Source organism: Hippocampus guttulatus, chromosome 15 (genome assembly GCF_054856545.1).
Source record: "Hippocampus guttulatus isolate MCC_2025c chromosome 15, RoL_Hgut_1.0, whole genome shotgun sequence".
NCBI classification, from domain to species: Eukaryota; Metazoa; Chordata; class Actinopteri; order Syngnathiformes; family Syngnathidae; genus Hippocampus; species Hippocampus guttulatus.
The window spans coordinates 6,523,746-6,545,398 of record NC_141275.1 but is presented as its reverse complement, the minus strand read 5'-3'; the positions used below and the strand labels follow the sequence as shown (position 1 = coordinate 6,545,398).

At 40.9% G+C, this 21,653-nt stretch overlaps 2 protein-coding genes across 3 annotated transcripts; both read left to right on the top strand.

Annotated features, from left to right (window-relative positions):
* The first annotated feature begins 233 nt into the window (after positions 1 to 233).
* On the top strand, positions 234 to 7,394 carry stip1 (stress-induced phosphoprotein 1). The gene is made up of 14 exons (XM_086131792.1): positions 234 to 370; positions 1,670 to 1,879; positions 1,972 to 2,113; positions 3,453 to 3,594; positions 4,313 to 4,490; positions 4,586 to 4,712; positions 4,863 to 4,965; positions 5,361 to 5,481; positions 5,684 to 5,780; positions 5,862 to 5,986; positions 6,077 to 6,113; positions 6,221 to 6,324; positions 6,607 to 6,779; positions 6,880 to 7,394. The coding sequence occupies exons 1-14, from the start codon at positions 362 to 364 to the stop codon at positions 6,950 to 6,952; spliced, it is 1,641 nt and encodes a 546-aa protein (XP_085987918.1). The 5' UTR covers positions 234 to 361; the 3' UTR covers positions 6,953 to 7,394.
* A 1,183-nt stretch (positions 7,395 to 8,577) lies between these two features.
* On the top strand, positions 8,578 to 20,118 carry rps6ka4 (ribosomal protein S6 kinase A4). 2 transcript variants are annotated; one of them, XM_086131021.1, is made up of 19 exons: positions 8,578 to 8,850; positions 9,336 to 9,459; positions 10,027 to 10,098; positions 11,175 to 11,242; positions 11,696 to 11,846; positions 11,981 to 12,096; positions 12,422 to 12,529; positions 12,654 to 12,734; positions 13,721 to 13,824; positions 14,499 to 14,649; positions 14,729 to 14,890; positions 15,261 to 15,386; positions 15,483 to 15,616; positions 15,791 to 15,884; positions 16,741 to 16,911; positions 17,144 to 17,335; positions 17,421 to 17,580; positions 17,914 to 18,077; positions 18,176 to 20,118. In XM_086131021.1, exons 2-19 carry the CDS (start codon positions 9,372 to 9,374, stop codon positions 18,386 to 18,388), a joined length of 2,355 nt encoding a protein of 784 aa, XP_085987147.1. In that variant the 5' UTR covers positions 8,578 to 8,850; positions 9,336 to 9,371; the 3' UTR covers positions 18,389 to 20,118. The 2 variants fall into 2 exon arrangements, with proteins under 2 accessions (XP_085987147.1, XP_085987146.1); XM_086131020.1 differs by having other exon boundaries at positions 8,578 to 9,459.
* The last annotated feature ends 1,535 nt before the right edge of the window (positions 20,119 to 21,653 follow it).

The window sequence follows — 21,653 nt, the reverse complement described above, 5'->3', positions numbered from 1 at the left end:
TATCCAACCAAAACTTCATTTTCAGCAAATATATTCATCAAAGGGGAATGGGGTTTTGTGGAATGGATTATTATAATCTCAACACCATTTATGTTTTGTACTATTGTAAACAAGGAACACAAAGCTATTTCCTTCAGACCTGAGTATCTTGGTTCGGCAAGAAAATCTTTCTCGACTTTTGCAGCGTAAAAACGCGTTTCCACTTCTTTTGGGAAGTTTCCAGGCGTTATCTACAAAAATATATATATATTGCAAATGCGGATTTGTGACAGCTAAAAACTGGCAACCTACACGTCGTTGAGGGGGGAGGCGCTAGTCCACACAGCACAGTAGTTTCTGGAAGGAACCTCATGCTTGCAACATGGAGAAAGTGAGTCTTTTACAAATCGTGCTTTATCTGTTTCTCCGAGCCGTACATTTATACGTTTCCCTTATTATTTTTTTGTTGATTCACTTCACATTTCAAGTGTCTGAGAATAGCGCAGATACGTGTGTGTACTGAAACACTGTTATCGGTCAGCAACGTTAGCTTGATTGTCCGTGGTTTGAGGTTAGCCATCAGCTAGTAACACGCTGTAGCTGCCTGGTTTGACCGGGCTTTCACTTGAGATTTAATACTTGTTTTTGTGCCAACGTTTAGGACCAACTATTCTTGAATTTGCCAATTTAAGCGGGTATGTTTCTTGTTCACTGTGAGGGCACAATGTGTAAGTCATCATGGTCCACAGGGTTCGATGTCAAAGTCAAGCAAACACGTCAATCTGATGAGCTATGATTTACCATCATCATCAGCCTTGTTGTTTAGTAAAGCATTATAGTTTGCGTTCTGACCTGTCGTTCAATTTTGTGTCAATATGCCACTGCAAGTATAAGCACACAGTGTTGGTGAACAACTAGTTAGCTTAAATCAGCTATCCTTGGTGCAATGGTTGTTGAAACTCGGTAACAGCATTAAATGACACATTTCTTACGTTTTATTAAAATGCTAAATCTAAGATCTGGTGTGTATCGTAGTACTCATTTGAATTCACGTGCCGAAGAAGCATTTTGGTTGCTGTAGTCAACCGCCCGTGCTCTGTCCGCAAGATCTTTCTAGATGCACAAGGGGCTGCAATCATGACCACACTGTTTTTCTTGTACCTGCCTTTTACCGTTCACAATGAAAATACTCACCAGCACCCTGTTTTAATTTAAGGAGTATTTTACAAAGGTAACACTGGCGTAAAAACAAAAAGAAACAAAAAACATTACATGCAAAAAGTGTGCTCCACTTTACTCGCCTGAAGAGGGCACAATCGTTATACAGTATTTGAGGGTATCAGGTTAGCTCGTGTGAGCTATCACTTGTCTTGCTATGCAGTGTCTTGAATTCATTTTAATATTTTTTCTTCTGAGCAGTCCGTGACATTAGATTATGATATCTATCTATTTATCAATAGATAGTGTATGATAAAATTAAAGCCATATTCTGTCACTTGTTGCACCTGTCTGACATGAACAGATGCCCGTTGCCTATCTCTTGCCACTGGCAGCTGTTCACATATAATCCACTATCTTGGAGAAAATCGGCATGTGTTTTTCTTAACGATACAAATGCATTAAAAAAAAAACATGACCAGCTGCGTCTATTATTGTCCATTTATGTGTTTCATTTATTTACCACCTACAGGTGTCTGCATTGAAAGACCAAGGCAACAAAGCACTGAGTGCAGGAAATATTGATGAGGCGATACGCTGCTACACTGAAGCCGTGACGCTTGACCCCAAAAACCATGTCCTCTTCAGCAACCGCTCAGCTGCCTACGCCAAAAAAGGCAATTATCAAAAGGCTCTCGAAGATGCTTGTGAGACCATCAAGATAAAGCCAGACTGGGGCAAGGTGAGGTGATTTGTGTTTAGTAGTAATCCTTTTGACAATACATTTGTCGCAGTAATCTTAATTGGTGAACAATCTCCTTCTTTATCAACAAGGGTTACTCCCGTAAAGCTGCAGCACAGGAATTTCTTGGACGACTCGAGCATGCAAAAGCGACGTACCAAGAGGGCATCCGACATGAGCCAAACAATCAGCAGCTGAAGGAGGGTTTACAGAACATTGAGGCCCGCCTCGCAGGTAGGTCTTTCTATCGCCCCACAGAAAGGGACCATAATTAGGATGAGAGTTTCAAGGGTTTATTTACACTTTAATTGAAAGTGAAGACAATCAGAACACCGTCACCAAAAGATAGTGCTATCTATTCTCTGATTTCTGATGTCTTCTAATAGCAGAAAGATGATATTTGTATTAGATCCAAAGCAAACATTTGCTTTTACTTTTGGAAAAAAATTAACAAAGTTGCCAATTTTTCTGACAATGACTGAATCTTAATTCATTTATCTTTGTGCATTTAAAAAAAATCTTTTTGAACAAATGGGCTAAAATTCAAACACGTTTTAAAAAAAAATCCTATTCATGAATTATTCAACAAAATAATTACCATCTGAATCGAGTATTAAAATCATTATTTGCAGCCCTACTTCAAATTCATCATTTCGTCTTGAATTTCTGTCATTTCTGGCCTACAAATCATACCCGATAAAAGCCACAACAGCTACATTTAGCTATGAGTACAAATACCATATGTATATATATTTGGCACCTCACTTTATTAGCTATGGTTATAACATAGCATATTTGCAAAGAAAGACGTCGCAGGTGGATTTTTAAATTTTTGTTTTGCTTTAAATTGCCTTGAATCCCAATAAGCACTCCCCTCCCGACAATCAATGTAGAACATGACAAATTACACAGTAGCCTTGCTGAAAAGTCATTGATGGCGATCTTCATCTGCCTTTTCCTGCGCACTAAACACACTAGAGCCCTCTTCACTGTCGGCATAGAACAGCCCCTTCCTACTTACACATTTTCCGAGTCTCTCTTGTCGCACGAGGCAATTTCACAGAAGAACTTACGCAGTCCTCTTCATCATGCAGCCGTCCAAGACTTTTGACACTCGTTGGTAATAATGTTTTTTTTTTTAAACACTGTTCCACGCTGTCAGGATCCATTGGCAAACTTCACCAGTCGTTGCTCTTGTAAGCGGTAAAGTGAATGGCCGCACAGGATTGCCTTATGGAGGGAGTGTTCCTAAAATGACTGATGTGAATATTCCGTTTGAGGACAGACCCAAACAGTCCACTGTGACATGTTCCTTCGTTTTATTGGACAGATGTGACAAGGCTATCGGCAAGGCTATCGGCAAATCTATTAGCGGCGACATTTAAAGCCGCTGGGTTCAAACATGGAAAAAACTAACGGCTGTAGCGGAGAAATGACGGGACACACTGTGCCACACGATTTCACCTCATGTACACATCATAGTAAATGCACACTGTTTTTGACTTGGGTGTGCATTTAGGGAAACCAAGCCTTAGCAGACTTTGCTTATGATAACCAATGTTTTGTATTTCAGAAAAATCAATGATGAACCCTTTCGCCATGCCTAACATGTATCAAAAGCTGGAGAATGATCCTCGAACCCGTGAGCTCTTGGCAGATCCAAGCTACAAAGAGCTCCTGGAGCAACTCAGGAGCAACCCGTCGGCGCTTGGCACGTATGTGCTTTTATTTTGTGTGGAGATGTTCAGTGGCACTATTTTTAAGACCGATACTAGTAGGAGTACTCAACTCTTGGGTAGTCACCGAAACCACTAGCACTTTTGATACATAACAATCTAGATATCCCAATGGATAATTTTCCTTAAAACTGCATGGACAGTGAAGGCACATTATTATCATCGCTTTTTCAATTTGTTCATAAAATACTTAGAACACATACAAAAATGAATTTATATAATTAAATAAAATAATCCAGTGGCCACTCGACAGAAAACAGTCCTAATTGAAATATCTGGTTGCACAACTTCTTTTCAAGGAATACAGAGCAAAAAAATCAATTGAATCCAACAGTCCTCGACCAAGGTGGGGGGTCGGCAACCCGTGGCCCCAGCGGCTCCCTGAAGCTTTTTCAAAAATGTTTGAAAATGGAAAAAGATGGGGGAGGGAAATATATTTTTAATATGGTTTCTGTCGGAGGACAAACATGGCACAACAATTCTTAACGTGAGCTACGACAGTTAACATGCTGCAAAAGTGCGTCCGATGCCTCGATCATCTTAGGGGCCGTTATGGCTGTTGCTCATTATGGCATGCCTGTGTATGCACGTGTGCGGTAACGGGTCAATTGCGGGTGGTTGGTTGATTTTCAATGGCAATCAAAAATCAACTAATCACGGATGATACGAAATTATGAGTGTTACATTTGATTTATAGGAAGTTACAAGATAAAAGGGTGATGACCACACTCTCTGTGCTGCTGGGACTAAACTTGTCCGGAATGGATGAAGAAGACGAGCCCACTCCTCCTCCTCCTACTTCTACTACCACCAAACCTAAAGAGACACAGCCTCCCCCTTCCGTAAACGATGACCTTCCTGAGAACAAGACAAATGTAAGTCAGTCAATCAGGTTTTGGCCAAGAGGTCGTCACTGACTGTTACAGTTTGTCATTTTATGTGTTAATTGTCCGCTTTGCATGTTTAATAGGCATTGAAAGAAAAGGAACTTGGGAACGCTGCCTATAAGAACAAGGACTTTGATACCGCGCTGAAGCATTACGAAGAAGCGATCAAGCACGATCCAACCAACATGGCTTATATTTCAAATCAAGCTGGTATGTACTTTGACGGTTTTGTAAATGTCAAACACAAATGTGCTCTTATTTTCAGCGTTGTGAAATGGCTCGCTCCAACTTTTTTTAATACAGAACTGCCATTTCACATGTACGTTTTCAGTTGAAATGTTCTTTTCGCGATCCCTTTAGCCGTGTACTTCGAGAAGGGTGATTTTGAGAAGTGCAGGGAGCTCTGTGAGAAGGCTATTGACGTGGGTAGAGAGAACCGAGAAGACTACAGACAAATCGCCAAGTGAGTCTTTCAAGTTGTTTCTCGGTCGTTTCTGAAGCAATTTACTCAACTGTTAAATCCTAAAGTGTCTTCAGCGTTTTGGAAATTGCTTGTGAAAAAGTGTTGTTTGGATGGGACAAATTGTGCATCGACCACAGAAATATCTCTTACCATCCAATGATTAAAATATACACGGTTCACCACAGCTTTTATTTGGTTCTAGCGATATCAACTTTCTGATGGAAGTACTCTACACTTGTCTTTCCATTTGTAGAATATGTGTTCCCTTCAGTGGTTGAACGTCTATGTTTTTCCGTTTTCATTTCAGGTGCTTTAACTCAGGAGATTTAGAAACGCACAAGGAGAAATAATAAGTTTTGTTTTTTAATATCCGTCTCGTTCTTCTGTTTTTAAAGGGCACTGGCCAGGATTGGCAACTCATACTTCAAGCAAGAAAAGTACAAAGAAGCGGTTCAGTATTTCAACAAGAGTTTAACTGAGCATCGCACCCCTGATGTCTTGAAAAAGTGTCAACAGGTGCATGGCCCCGCTTGCCCCCATTTATTCCATCATTTACATAGTTTACAGTTTCGTGTACACCCAATTTGTCCATTCGCCCACAATCGAAAACATCAAAATTTTTCTCCGCGATGTTCAAGCTTCAGATTAAGTTGATGGCTAAGGACTACTCCATAAATAAATTCCAGCCACTCATGCATGTTTTGTCCTGATTCTGCAGGCAGAGAAGATCCTGAAAGAGTTGGAGAAACAAGCCTACATTAATCCCGATTTAGCGCTGGAGGAGAAGAACAAGGGAAATGAAGCCTTCCAGAAGGGTTTGTGCAACCGTTTGTGCACACCTTGCCGTACCTTTTTTCCTTTTTAGATGATTAACTTGGGTGTTTTGTGCCTTGCAGGAGACTATCCTCTCGCCATGAAACATTACACTGAGGCCATCAAAAGAAACCCAATCGATGCAAAACTCTTCAGTAACCGAGCTGCCTGCTACACTAAGCTGTTGGAGTTTCAACTTGCCCTGAAGGTGTGCTATTCAACATTGCCAAACACTGGGTTTTTAGATCAGATCATTTGAAAAGTGTGAAAAAAATGAACGTAACTCTTTGTTGATCAGGATTGTGAGGAGTGCATCACACTTGACCCAACATTCAGTGAGTTGGACACCATCATTCCTTAGTGGATCTCATGCTCGATTTTAAGTGATGTACCTGCCGAGAAAGTTTTGTTTTATGTGACCATTTATGAAATGTGTCAACAGTTAAAGGCTACACACGCAAAGCAGCTGCTTTGGAAGCAATGAAAGATTTTTCCAAAGCTATGGATGTGTACCAGAAGGCTTTGGAGCTTGATTCTTCTTCAAAGGTATTTAGTCTGGTTTTATACTATAAAGCTTAAGCAACACCCCCCCCCCCCTTTCTTTTTGATAACAATGTAAAGAAAACAAAAACACATGACATCAAGTATCAAGTACAACTTTATTGTCATGATACCTCAAGTCAGAATTGGGCCTCTTCCAAATGTGGGTACAATTAGAAGCATAGTATATCCACCACAACGACGTCAACCAGTAGGTCAGATGTACCTTGTCAAATATATTCATATGTGTAGTGGGAATGACTTTCATCTTTTGCATTGTCCACTCAGGAAGCCACAGAAGGGTTACAGCGCTGCATGATGAGTCAGGCAATGAGGAACGACAGTCCTGAGGAAGTAAAGCAAAGAGCCATGGCCGATCCTGAGGTGCAGCAGATTATGTCGGACCCCGCCATGCGCATGATACTTGAGCAAATGCAGAAGGACCCTCAGGCGCTCAGCGAGTAAGTTTCACAACTGGTTTATTTTACCGCATCTGCATTTTGAATGGTTTCATAAAAATGTGATGGCTTCCCCCCCCCCCCTCCCGTTTCTTTACTTCAGCCACTTAAAGAATCCTGTCATTGCAAAGAAAATTCAGAAACTCCTGGATGTCGGACTCATAGCCATTCACTGATGTGGCACAACCCAAGATAAGAAGAAATGCCCCATAAAGGGGAACAAAATGCAAAATCTCTCTAAATATTACATTCTTTTTTTTTGCCGTCAAAATTGTGCTCCGTGGTCTCATTTAACAGTGTTTTTTTTTTTACGTTTTTTTCCAAGTCCTGACACTTTTAAACTTTTTTTTTTTTTTTTTTTTTTTTTTTGTGGTCACACCAGATTCATGAGATGTGCCCAAATCAAAAGATGGATGGACATCTTACTATATACTGTATCAGATCCATTGGTGTTTTAAAGCACGTGACTCGCTGTAAAGCAGAGTATGTTTTTCCCTTAAAGCAAGAAAATTGAGAATTTTCACAGTCACATGTCAGTCACAATTGGAGTTGTTTGCTTTGAATGGCTTGACTAAACACGGTGCTTCAAAATTAAAGTATCAATGGGTTTGCCTCTTCCCCCCTTTTTGTCATCTCTTTAACTTCAGCTGCATCCAATGATCTCTATAATGGGTCTATGTTGTATGATTGTGGACAATTTATATCACTTTAGACTCACTTAAATATCAGCTGTTCAAATGATTAAAATTAATACAGCACCTGCTGTTTTTTTGTTTGTTTGTTTTTTACACATAGAATCAAATACTCTGATTTCTTGCAAACGGATTCTGACTTACATATAATGAAAATATAAAATTCAGTGTCTCATAAAATTAGATTTTTTAAAAAGTTCATTTGCAAAGTCATGGTGTCATACCCTAAACTAATTACTGTAGCTGAACACCCGCAAAGCTTTCCGAAGCCTTTAAATGGTGTCTCAGTGGGTCAGTCGTCTATATACTCGTGGGAAAGTGTTCTGACTTTGCCGATGTGCAGAAGACGGTCTTTGTAGTTGGTTGCTCCTATGCTGCATGCATGCATATTCATCGACAGTCGAGTCGGGGAAAAAAGGGTGGAAGTAAAAGGTGCAAAAGCGAGAACCATGCCTTTGAGGACATTGTCATGCAAAAAAACCCAAAAATATTTGTGGGAGCTTCATATGGAGTGGACTGAGTGCATACACTGAGAATTCCTAGTCATAAGGTATACATACATGTCTCATTTCTGCTGTCAAGCAACTCACAGATGTCAGAAGTGCCTAACCTGCGCTAAGGAGAAAAAGAACCTTGCTCAATGGTTGAACGTCCTCTTCAGACGAATTTGAATTTTGCATTTTATTTGGAAATCAAGGTCCCAAAGTCTGGAGAATGAAGGAAGAGGCACAGAATTCACATTGCTTCACGCCCCCAAGTTGTACAGGCAGTTAGTGATGATTAAGTCTGTCATGCCACATGCTGGTATTAGTCCACTTTGTTTTTTGAAGTTGAGCACTTGTTGCTGATAATATTTTTGGGGGTGCTGATTTCATTTTCCAGTAAGCTTGCACCAGACCCAACAAGGGAGATGAGGTGTATATTACAAAAGAATCTTTTCATTCTTGGAAATGAAGCTACATATGGGTTTTACTTTATGAGACGAGAAACAAAAATATTTAACTTTTTGGTGGTATTCAAATTTAAAAAATTTTTTTTTTCGTTCCACTTCTGACAGATTTGGGATTTGACACATCCACCGTGGCCCCGCCCATATTTTTCATAGTCACGTGACGAGCATCGCCCAGGTTGTGTCGAAAGCATCCTGCTATTAGCACTTAGCTCGCAGCTGATCAAACATCAAGTGATGTGTTGATAGTTCTTGAAAAAATGGAGGAAACGTGAATAAGGCTCTGGCGGAGGCAGAGAAGAAAAGGAGCCCCTCCTCCAGCATGGCCTTTATCGCTGAGACCCGAGGAGGTTATTTATCCAGAAAACACTAGCCCCGGCTAACGCTACAAAGTTTGACGGACAACAAGAGCCATTTGCTAGCTAGAATTCAGGTTGTCAATCTACTTACTACCGCACAGATTGTCTGCGAGCCAGTTGGCATATTTTAGCGATTAAAGCCGCGACTCCGCCTTACATGTGGATTCATATTCACATTTGATCAGTCTCAAGGGAGCGCTAACGTGAAAGCGAGTGAATATACATTGACAACTCTTTAGCAACTAAAGCTAACGCCGTTTCTGAAACTTTCAGTGTAATAATACGTACATTACCGAAGGAAACAGTCTCACCTTCCGTAGAGAAATTATTGACGGACACTGTTCCATAATCAGAATGTAAGTGGTTTTACAGCTGCTTTGTCGTGATAAAAACAGCACAATGCCAAACACCAGGATTAATACAAGGGCGGTATTTGTGCGCATCTGTCCGTTCATTCCTCTAATCCTCGTCGTTTCCACAATCCAACAACAGTAAATCAATTAGCTGCGCAGAGTGGAATATCGCTAATATCAAACAAGTGTCTTACAATTCATCTCAGATAGTTCGTGCAGGGAAAACTACCCCGGCTCAAGTTATGTCGGGGGACACGTCAGATAGTAGTGATGACTCCGATACACAGGCAAATGAAAGAGCCTGTACCGTCAAGCATCAAATCACCAATGGTAAGTCAATATTCTGATCGTGTATTTTATCGATCACTGCCTCGGCATTATTGAGAGCACTGCTGGAAATCGAGATGACACAAACCCAAGCGTAAAGCTGTGTGGAAACTGTATGAATCACAAAAAGCAGTGTTTTGCATTCAATTCTTACATTTTCAGTTAATAATTTAGACGAGATCCCACTCCAGTCAGCGTTGACGTGCCTGTATGTTTAGTTTAGCTCCAGAAATCTCACTCCGGCCCCAAAATGCTCATTTTAGATTATGACATTTTACTAGTAAGCGTTATTAAAAAGGCAGTTATTTGTTAATGTGACCTGAAAATAAAACTTAATTCTTCCACCTACAAACAACATTTGTTGAACATAAACATTGTTATAAACCATTGGGGGATGCATTGTCGTCTCTGGTCTTCTATGACATTTTTGTCGTTTTCTATATCACTTGCCGACATAACACAAAAACGTGTTACATATTGTGAATACATCTGTGCAAAACTGCACTTCTACAGTACCAAATGGTGTGTAAACAATAAATGCCAACTCTTTTCTCCCGCTCTTGCCACCAGCTAACCTCACAGGACACACTGAGAAGGTCGGCATGGAGAATTTTGAGCTCCTCAAAGTGTTGGGCACTGGAGGTAAAAAGACTTGTATTGGCAGCAATACGCAACGCCCATTCATGATGAAATACTGTACATCCTTCATTTGCAATAACCCGTGATACTTTTCGTCTTAAAAGGGGAAATCAACCCCCAAATTTTCTTTACAAGAATTTGTTCTCTGGAGCACTACTAGTCTAAACACGGCATTCTAATTAATGTGGCCTGTGTGGAATAAGAGTTAAACAATAAAATTCACACTTTTTTTTGTCCATTTCGCTGTTTTGCCACTTGACATCGACTGAAAATGACATCAGAGTTGTTCAGGGCTCAGGTAACAACTATGGCTCAGCTTCAGAAAACGGGTGAGCCGTGATTGGTCATAACCTGAGCCCAGAGAAACTGGGATGTCATTTTCAGTCGACAAAATGTGGTAAAATGGCCGCCTATTGGGATGTATTTTTGGATTGACTTCTCCTTTAAACTCTCTCTCTCTCTCTCTCTCTCTCTCTCTCTCTCTCTCTCTCTCTCTCTCTCTCTCTCTCTCTCTCTCTCTCTCTCTCTCTCTCTCTCTCTCTCTCTCTCTCTCTCTCTCTCTATATATATATATATAATTTTTAATTTTTTTTTACTGTATTTGAGAGATATAGTGTACAGAGAAGAAAGGTCTCAGTAGATGTTTTAGATTAAGCTCACAAAAAATAGGAGCAAAAATGTAAGCATTTGTGTTTGTATTTTTGTTCCATGTATTGTGGGCTCTATGATTTTCAATCAGAGGCAAAAGTGAGTTATAGCCAGGGCATTATCGTAGCTATGCTTGAATGACACCACACTAGAGTAACATGTCCCTGAAAATTGCAAATTGGATTCTGTTTGCATCGATGTTTGTACAAACCTATTTGGATGTGGAATATTGGGAAGCACAACATGATGATGATTTTTATGATTATGTTCATATCACAAGCAAACCATGCAATTTGAGAACAATACAAGCTTGTAAGAATTCTGTTTTGTGATGGCCCATCACCCAATTAAATACAATCATCTTAAATTGTTAATTTCTGTCTTAATTGAAGTAATTAATTAATTATTCTAAAATGTGTGTTTATATCCAGCGTATGGAAAAGTGTTTTTAGTGAGGAAGAACAGTGGTCACGATGCAGGCCAGCTATATGCGATGAAGGTAAGCCTAAAAGTCCAAGTATGTTTGGCTTTGTAGATCCAGAGAGAGTCTTAAATTGGCCACTCATTTCCCAAGGCTTGAAAGGGCAAACTACATACAGTGGAGAGAAAAAAAGGCACCCACCGCAAAATGTTCCATTGTTAATGTGACCTACAACTTGTGCCACTCAACTTTGTTAAATCAAAAAATCTGTCACACATGTGCCAAAACAGACTGTATTGTACTGAATTGTGGATACTTACCATTAAAATGTTTTATTTATTTATTTTTTTGGCTGTTTTTATTTTTTATTTTTTGGGGGGGTGGGCAATAATTGTGCCAACAACCAAACTTGGGCAATGTGTGACTGATCAACACTGCCATAACTACTTGCTATAACCTCATTTGGTTTTGAATCCATTCAGTATTTCATGTCATAAAGCCCTAATTAATTTTCGAACGACAACTCCACAGGTGCTAAAGAAAGCGGCTATCGTTCAGAAGGCCAAGACCACTGAACATACTCGCACCGAGAGGCAGGTGCTGGAGCATATTCGCCAGTCACCCTTTTTAGTCACACTTCATTATGCCTTTCAGACACAGAGCAAGCTGCACCTCATCCTGGGTGAGTGGAGGTCACTGAACCAAACAAAATGTTTTTCTATATTTATTTTTCCTTTAGAACCTACAGTACATGGATATTTTTTTCCTTGGCAGATCATTTTGCTAAATATCTATTATGTGTCTTTCTGTCTGTAGACTATGTGAGTGGAGGGGAAATGTTCACTCATTTGTATCAGCAAGATCACTTTTCTGAGGAGGCGGTGCGCATTTATATTGGAGAAATAATCCTGGCTTTGGAGCATCTGCACAAGGTTTGTGTTCCCTTGTACATCAATGTGCAGGTAATGGATTTCAATACAGTAGGGCAGTGGGAAGATGAGTTTAGAGATAGTGTATTATTGCCTAATTTTAAATGGACAATATTGTATCTTCAAAGAATGTAATATACTGAAGCAAACAGTTCAACATTTCATCGACCTTATTTAACTGTGGTATGGTCACCACCAAACACTTAATAAATATAACCACAAAAGCTGTCTTTTTTTTTTTAGGCGTGTTTTCTTTTTTTTTATACAGTATCCGTTGCTTACCTACTGTTTTAACCATCAATGTAATTGACGTGTTGTGTTTGTGCAGCTCGGGATTGTGTACCGTGACATCAAATTGGAAAATATTCTCCTGGACAGTGAAGGGCATGTGGTATTGACAGATTTCGGACTCAGCAAAGAATTTCTGCAGGAAGAGGTATTTTACAGAAACACAATGTGGATGATCATTGGCATTGCAAGCTGTTAATGCTTGCGGTCCTATTTTTCTTCGGAAATGATTTTTTTTATCAACTGTATTTTTTCATTCCCTTATCTTGTAGAAGGAAAGAACCTATTCTTTCTGCGGCACCATTGAGTACATGGCGCCTGAAATCATCAGGGGGAAAACAGGCCATGGCAAGGTAGGTTTGCAGTTGTAAAAGAAAGTAGCAAACAGTAGTTTATTGTACACATTGAAATTCTACATACACGCCTTTAAGATCAGATAAACCTTTATTCGTCTCACAGTGGAGAAATTCACAATTTACGGCAGCAACATTTGGAGGGAAGAAAGTAGAAAAAAATATCAAGTATTTGCATGCACAAAATAAATTAAAAAAATGAATTGTACACAGTACAGAATGCAATATAAAATGTGAGATATAAGCATATATGCAACTGCATATATGCTGCATAAGCTGGCTGTGCTCTTTACAATGAGTGTGTGGGGAAGAGTCCAGGTTTTCACGTGCATCTATTCAGTAGCCTGACAGCAGTCGGCAGGAACGAGCGGCGGTACCTTTCCTTCTTGCAGTGCGGGTGTATCAATCTCTGGCTGAAGGAGCTGCCCAGAGGTTCGACGTTTCAATATTATGAACACAGTAGATTAGCAGTTACCACATCTGCCTCACAGTGGAGTACCGGTAGTTCTGGGTTCGAGACTCGGCTCGGCCTTCCTATGTGGGAGTTTGTGAGTTCTCTCCTTGTTGCCGTGGCTTTTCTCAGGGTATGCGGCGTCCTCCCGCATTCCAGAAATATGCCTGTTGGGTTCATGGAAAAACTATAAATTGTCCTTAGGTGTGAATGTGAAAAGGTATTTATCCCTGTATGCCCGGCGACGACTAGCCACCTACAGGCAAAATCACCAGGCTCCTGCTCACCCACAACCCAGATGAGGGCAAGTGTTATCCTAAATTCATAGTTGGGTGTTTTGGTATCATCTTTAAGGTGGAGCATCTTGAAGCTGCCAGCTAAATATAAGATTTGAAGGTTTCAATCAATGAATCACCATACTGCACCATAAATTATTCCAATATAATATTTTAGTTTTCCCACGGAAGACAATAAGGAACGACAGACATTCACGTCTGCATAAGTTGTTGGTTTCACCTTCATGTGATGTTTGCAGTCAGTAGATTGGTGGAGCCTTGGAATCCTAATGTTTGAGCTGCTGACGGGAGCGTCTCCGTTTACTTTGGAGGGAGAGAGGAACTCGCAGAGCGAGGTGTCAAAGTAAGTTGTCCATAAATCGAGCCAACGTGGTTTCGTGAGAATTTAGCAAAAAAATTAAACAGCATCCGCTCATCACACAAGCATGACCATACTTGCTGTAACTCTGTTTGGACATGCAATACCTGCAGTGATGCATGCTCAAAAGATGTAACTACTGCACTGTGCTGCACCAATGTTCCAGACATCCCGCGCCAAACATCATTGCCATGGAAATGCGATACAGTTTTACCCTGTTTGGAACCTAGTCTCCGTTACTGGCTAAGAATCTTCCTATTTGCTATTTTATGCACAGGACAAAGCATTAAAAAAGGTACTGCTTTGGTGTCTTCTTGATGCCAAGCAACTATGTTGAGTTAAGTTGAGGAGCTTTATTTAGAGTCATTTCCTGCCATCTCGATGCATCTTTGTTACCAATCACTGCAATATTATATTTAAGTGAACTGAGGTGCTTCATTTTGACAAAAGTAGCGCTTTTTGCATCATTATGGCATTTTGAGACAATTTTAAACCTTTTTGCTGGCATCAATTTCTTAGAGCAGGGTTCAGTTTTTCACCGGAGAACACTGTATTTGACATATAAGTAATAGCGGTTTGGTTTAAGGTTAGAGTGCTTGTGAAAACATTGAAGCTAAAAGTAACGTAACTTTCAACTTGTTCCGTCCCACGTTTCTCAGACGTATTCTTCGCTGTGATCCACCATTCCCCTCTATGATTGGACCCACTGCTCAGGACCTCATCAGGAAGCTGTTGGTGAAGGATCCTCACAAGCGGCTCGGTTCTGGACCGCGCGGCGCTGCAGACATCAAGACCCACGCTTTTTTCAAGGTTCTAATTCTTAAAGGACCCTCAGATGATGCTCTCTTTTATTTTGTGCGTAACACCTGGAATATGGTTTTCCGAACAGGGACTGAACTGGGACGATCTTGCCCAGAAAAAGATTTCAAGCCCGTTCAAGCCTGAGCTGAAGAGTGAACTTGATGTGGGGAACTTTGCGGAGGAGTTCACGGGGATGGATCCAGTCTACTCTCCAGCGAGCACACCGCCGAGCACTGACCGCCTCTTCCAGGTCAGTCCTTGTTGACCAAATTAGGAGCTGTAAAATAACAGCCCTCGCCAATATAAACTACCGTACTCACAAAAAGATGAGGCTACTTGGCTTTCGGATGAAATTTGCACTTGAATCTAAAATGAACCGTTTCAGGTGAACTTAAGCCTGTAAACTTTTAAATGTACATGTCCCACAAACTATTGAATGTTACAGTACTTTTCGCACAATTTTCTTCCAAGCAGGTGAAATCCTTTTTGTGAGTAGTGTCAAAAATAATCTGGTGAACACGACTACTCATGCTTTTTTTTTTCTCTGCCATAGCACACTGTTTAAAGTTGGCAACACTTAAATGCCCCCCCCCCCCCCAACATCTCTTGTGTTATCCCAGGGCTACTCCTTTATTGCACCTTCCATCCTGTTCAATAAAAATGCTGTAATGGGAGACTTTTTGGAATCCCAGGTTCCCGCCGACCGACCAGGTTCTGCTTCTGTCCAGCGCAGTGCAATGTTAGCGGTATGCAACGTTCCCAAAAAAATAAAAATAAAAAAATCATAATTCTTTGTACTTTATCATAGCTGTGACACTATATTCTTTTATTCATATTTTTAGGAATCACAGTTTTTTCTGAACTATGAGCTGTGCCTCCAGGGGCCACCCTTAGGTGAGGGGAGTTTCTCTGTGTGCAGACAATGCACACATAAGCAAAGTGGCCTTGTGTATGCAGTCAAAATTGTCAGCCGCAGGTGAGGTCAAGGTCTCCAATAACTTTTATTAAAATGCATTGTTGGTTGTTTTGGTATTGAATCCTCGGTGATGGATGGCTGCCCACTATGCAGCTATTCCCATATATGCCTACTTTTACCTCTCTTTGTTTTCATGTCTTTCAGTAAATGAAGCAAATGTTTTATCTTCCTCAGAATGGAGGTCAACACACAGAGGGAGATCGCTGCTTTGAGGCAATGTGAGGCTCACCCAAATATTGTTAAGCTCCACGATGTCCATACCGATCAGGTAAATTGGCAAAATGTCCATCCATCCATCCATTTTCCGAACCGCTTGATCCTCACTAGGGTCGCGGGGGGTATTATTATATTATTTTGTTAAAGCTTAGTCTGGGGTGGCTTGGTGATCCATTGGTTAGCGCGTCGACCTCAGTGCAGAGGTATTCCAGCTCTCCCTGTGTGGAATTTGCATGTTCTCCCCGGGCCTGCGTGGGTTTTCTCCGGGTACTCCAGTTTCCTCCCACATTCCAAAAAACCTGCATGGCAGGCTGATTGAACACTCAAAATTATCCCAAAGTGTGATTGTGAGCATGAATGGTTGTTCGTCTCTGTGTGCCCCGCGATTGGCTAGCAACCGGCTCAGGGTGTCCCCCGTCTACTGCCCGAAGACAGCTGGGATAGGCTCCAGCACCCCCCGCAACCCTTGTGAGGATAAGCGGATCGGAAAATGAATGAATAAAGTTTAGTCTGAGGTATCGAAAGGTACCGAACATTAGTGGTACGATGCATTGAAGGGTGGGGAGGGACACAATGCCGTTATTTATTAGTTGAATGAAAAATGTCACTTGAGTGTCACGAATAGAATGTGAAAAACACAAAACAAAACAAAAATTTAGTAAACAGCCGGCAGCAAGAAGAATGAACACAATGTGCCGGATGACCCTACATTTTTGCCCCCTCGGTGTTGTCTTTGCTAAATTCATTGACAGGCTGCAATTGTGCTGTTTTGACGTCATGCTTTTCCTTGTCCGGCTAGTGTCCGTCAAATTACGGTAGTTTGTTTCTAAATCAATCCATTAGGAGCTGAACTGAACTATACTGCATATCAGAGTCGTTTGTTTTACACGGTCTTCTTATTCTCTCAGTACCACACCTACTTAGTGATGGAGCTTCTACGTGGAGGCGAGCTGCTTGAAAGGATCAAGAAGAAGAAATTATTTGGCGAAGCAGAAGCCAGCCAGCTGCTGCAGAGCCTGGTCTCAGCTGTCAGTTTCATGCACGAGGCGGGAGTCGTGCACCGAGACCTAAAACCAGAGGTGCAACAGTATAAATGAAAATTTAAAAAACGCTGCTCAAACATTTGCGCTTGATGGAGCCCTTGCTGGATTTGCAAAACCATAATCAACACGATTCCTTCATCGCAGTAGATTAAGATACGATAAAGTATGTTTCGGCAAATAAAAGTAAACTTTTGCCTTGCTTTTCAAGGAAGAGGACATTTATAACAAGACATTTTTTTAAAATAGTCTCTATTTCTTTCCCTTTCAGAATGTGTTATTTACAGATGAGAGCGAGAACTCTGTTCTCAAAGTCATCGATTTTGGATTCGCCCGATTGTGTCCTGCTGGCAGCGCCCCGCTGCAGACGCCGTGCTTCACACTGCAGTATGCTGCACCCGAACTTTTTGAGAGTGCGGGGTATGACAAAGCCTGCGACCTCTGGAGTCTTGGGGTCATCCTGGTAATCTCGACGTAAAAATGACTGATTGCGAGACATCTGTCAGATTAGCCCGGACCCTGATCTCCATCTGCGTGTATTTTATCAGTACACCATGCTGTCAGGCCAGGTGCCGTTCCAGAGCGAGCAGGTGGGGATGACGTCGTCTTATGCTGCCGATATCATGCAAAAGATTAAAGAAGGTGATTTCTCCTTGGATGGGGAGCCGTGGAAGGGTGTGTCAGAAGATGCAAAAGAACTTGTTAAAGGTAGGAAATCAGCTTTGGGTAAATGAACCACTCTTTCACTCTCTGCCTGGAATGTGGATTTCAATTTCATTTTTAGACGATGTTTTTTTTTTTGTTGTTTTTTTTAAATTCCATCACACACTTTTTAGAGTTGTTACTCTTAGTGGTGGGCATACTTTTGAAATCTTAATTAAGAACGTGTCATTTATTGAAATTAACAGGTCAATATGTTCAAGGGTTTTGTGTGTTTTTAATTCAAGCAAATCCCATTCACACATTTTGCCACATGCAGAAAAAAAATAAAATAAAATAAAATGTGACGACCTCAACCCTTCAAATCTCTCATGATTGAAGGGCTACTGACAGTGGACCCCGAAAGGCGACTCAAGCTCTCCGATCTGAAAGAAAATGGCTGGCTACAGGGTGGAGCGTCCATGTCCACCACACCTTTGTGCACTCCGGATGTTCTTGAGTCCAGCGGGCCCACCGTGCGCACTTTTGTGAACGCCACTTACAAGGTAACGAGTTGCACTGTTTGGCAAATGTCTCGTAAAAACAACAACCACAACAAAAAGTGAGTTTTCCCTCACACTTTTTGTCATTTTCCTGTCGCCAGGCTTTCAACCGTGGTAAGAGAGAGGGCTTCTTTCTAAAGAGCGTTGACAATGCCCCCCTTGCAAAACGGCGGAAACTCAAAATGACAAGTACAGGCGTAGAGACCCGATGGAGTTCGTCCTCTTCATCCTCCTCTTCTTCCACTTCCTCCTCTGCCTCTGCAAAAGCATCAAAAGCACAGCCAAAGCAAACTGTCAGCCCAAAGCAGAGCTAGCCCTGGTTTGGCAAACACATCAAGAATATGTCATGCAGACTTGCTCAGACGAGTTAAAAAAAATGTACAGATGAAGCAAAGTATTGGTTTAACTAAGGTGGTTTTCAACGTAAAGTTGAATTCCATTGTATTACAATGTGACTGGGGATAAAAATTGTCAGTGTGCCACATTTTCCTGTGAATTACTAACGCTATCAAGCTCTCGCTGGGATGCGAAGATGCAGAGAATTGCAGAATGTGGCCTCGAGGAAATGCATGAAATATACACGCTTGGTATTTCCTCAGCATCCATCAGTAACCTCAGACACTAAAATCCGTTTCAAAATGGAGATATGTCTGTTTCCACCATGGAAAATACAGCGCCTGGATTTGTAGGGTTAAAGGGAAAAACGAGCCATTTAGAGCAGAAGCCATATTCGCGAGTCAGTCAGAATTGAAGCGAGTGAATACACACGTTTACACAATGCAGATGCAATGGTGATATCTGTAACGTGCTGCTTTAATAATAATCAATATGGGGGGGTACAATTTTACAGCTGATGAGGGCAGAAGTTTAGCGTCTGCGTTTACAAGTGTTCTGGTTCCTTTTTGGGGTTATTTTTCCGTTTTAGGCTGATCAATAAAAGTGCACGTTGGGCTGAGAATGTAAATGATCAAAACAGAGCTTCAGAACCTTTAATGTCATATGTAGGAAAAGCCACGCTATTTTAAAAAAAATTGTTTTGAAAGATTAATTGTCTGCTTGCAGAGACTTTTTAAATTCATTGCAGCTTAAAATATTTTACTTTACCATCAACTTTTCAAAACTGTACCAAAAGAAGAGTTTAATTTTCAGTGTTGGCTGCTTCCACAAATGTCCTAGTGGAGCAAACGTGAGGGCAGTTGTGATTTAACTTGCTGTAAATGTTTTTGCCTTAAGTACCGGTCAATTTCAAGCATGCATATCTTGTTGTGAAAAAAAGTTATCTTACATTTGGCTTGATCAAAAATATCAAGGTATGTGTTCGTACTCTTGTCCTGTCAGAGAAGTGCAGCAGCAGTCCAGTGACTTCTTCAACTGAAATGTTTTTACAGCTCTGGTTTTAAGCAATCACATTTTTAAATAATCACAATGAGACTCATTTGGATCTCTGGAAGCCACTCTGTGAGATCTGCTGTATATACTTTGATTTACAAAGACAAATTAGTTTTCATAATTGAAACTTTTCATGGTATATTAGTGTCCTTGTCTTTTTTTCTTTTACATGTTGCACAGTCATTTTATCAATAAAATCCATTTCAGCTTTAAAGGTGCTTTCACTGATATTTATGTGTAATTGACTTTAAAGCTGTGGTAATGGGGTGCGTATTAAATGGGCTTTTGTGTACCAGGACTGTGAATGTCTGAGTGTGTGAATGTGTGTGGTGCGGGGAGATCACTTGTGGTGTCATCCGTGTACCAAATGAAGCATCATAGTATGATTTTGTTCCTTAAGTTGTTTGCTGCCTTAGTCTCATTTTTTTGTTTTCATTTTAAACGAAACCGGATGTTTATGAGCATTTCACTGAAACTGTGCTGAGTGGTGTGGATAGTTTTGTACTAAATGATTTTCAATGTCCTGTTTTTCCTTATTCTTTTTTTTTTTGTAACTTGACTATTGTATTGCGATGCACTGTCATTGATGTAACTGGGATTTATTTGCAGCAAGACCATTGGTTTTGCTGCAAAATAAATATTACTTTGGAATAGATGTTTTCTCCGTCTTGTTTTGGCTCAACCGTTTTAACTGTACATTAAGTAGCCCGTGTTGGGTGCAGGTTGTCGGTTAATGTGTGCTCCACAGTACATTAATTCTGACCTTTCATGGCTCTTTGGAGCTTGGTTACCACATTCCCTTGAAATTACACACAACACCTGTAGGGGGAGCGCAAGAGCAAAACGTATCGGTTCCCCTCCATAATGTAAGAGATCTTGGGGTGAGGTAATCTGTTATTTTACGTAAATGTGTACCTGCCGTTATTGTTAAACAATAATGGCCTGTTTGTTATAATATCACCAGATTGTTTTTCTTTTGTGGTGTTGTGTTTTTGTGCAGGTTCCATTTTGAGGTTCACCGTTCACATCTCCGGCCTTCCTGTGTGCAGGTTGCGGCACGAAAGAGGTAAGGAGGAAGAAGCAGTGGCGGACCCTCAGAGCCAGCAAGGCTTTCTCTGCTGGTTTAAACATTCATACATTAACAAATTTCATTCATGTTATTTTATTTTCATAAATATGTCAACAAAATTATTCTCTGTATTCTTTACGTCATATTATTTTCACTTAGTTGAGTGGCTCGAATGTTTATTTAAAATAACATTGAAAACCACTCGATAAATAATTTATTTATTATGGTAGAGATTTTAACCAATCATATTTCAGATAGCTTGTGTTGCCAGGTAAATTAAACTTGCTCGGGCCTTCAGATTAAACAGAGCAGGCCCCTGTGCACTGTAAATGAACGGGCACAGTCAGGTTGCAATAGCCAATCAGATCACGAGTCTGCGCACCGGGGCCAGCTAGAATGCCTTACATCGAGACTGGACGTGCGCGTTCGGTGATTGGATTAGCGCCTGCTAGAGGGAGCTATCACTGCATTTGAACCCAAAATGGCCGAAGAAGAAGACGTTGATCTGGTTGCAGAACTACTTTCCACACAATTTTCAAGACGGACCTTCCACGAAAAGCTGGATATTGTCCGAAGAGGTCACCTAACTCATGCGCTAGCTAGCCTGTCCCAGCAAGGAAAAGGGTTGTTCCGTCATTTTCAGACGAGCAATTATGAACGGTACCCGTGGCTCACAGCCTCTGAGAAACGCTGCAAATTGTACTGCTGCTGGGAATGCCGATTGCTTGCAACGGACCGATTTGGTGTTTGGAGCCACACTGGATTTGCCCATTTAAGTTGTTTTACCAAGGCAGCAAGGAAACATCAGAGCACGGCTGGGCACTTACAAACTACGGTGCGTTTAAAAACGTTTGGGGACACTCGCGTAGATGTGCAGCTCAGTGAACAAGCACTACATTGGTGAGTAAATGAATTTTATTTTACATTTCTTGTTGTCATTTTATTTCGTTAGTGTTAGATTAATGGTAACGAAATAAAATGACAAAGATACAAAAATGTATCAAATCAATCTGCTCACCTGCAATTTATAATGGCGCATTGTAGTCACCTTCGTGCACGAAAGTTCGTTCAATCTCAGCTGCTCAACATTTTCAGTTATTTGCTGTTGTATCGCCGATTTT

What these genes read in the sequence shown, in the direction of transcription:
- rps6ka4 (XM_086131021.1), top strand. Translation starts at nt 9,372, where the DNA reads ATGTCGGGGGACACGTCAGATAGTAGTGATGACTCCGATACACAGGCA. An exon ending in AAGAATTTCTGCAGGAAGAG is followed by an intron (nt 12,530 to 12,653) that starts GTATTTTACAGA and finishes CTTATCTTGTAG; the next exon opens with AAGGAAAGAACCTATTCTTT. An exon ending in GCACTGACCGCCTCTTCCAG is followed by an intron (nt 14,891 to 15,260) that starts GTCAGTCCTTGT and finishes GTGTTATCCCAG; the next exon opens with GGCTACTCCTTTATTGCACC.
- stip1 (XM_086131792.1), top strand. An exon ending in TCTTGAAAAAGTGTCAACAG is followed by an intron (nt 5,482 to 5,683) that starts GTGCATGGCCCC and finishes CTGATTCTGCAG; the next exon opens with GCAGAGAAGATCCTGAAAGA. An exon ending in AAATGAAGCCTTCCAGAAGG is followed by an intron (nt 5,781 to 5,861) that starts GTTTGTGCAACC and finishes TGTGCCTTGCAG; the next exon opens with GAGACTATCCTCTCGCCATG.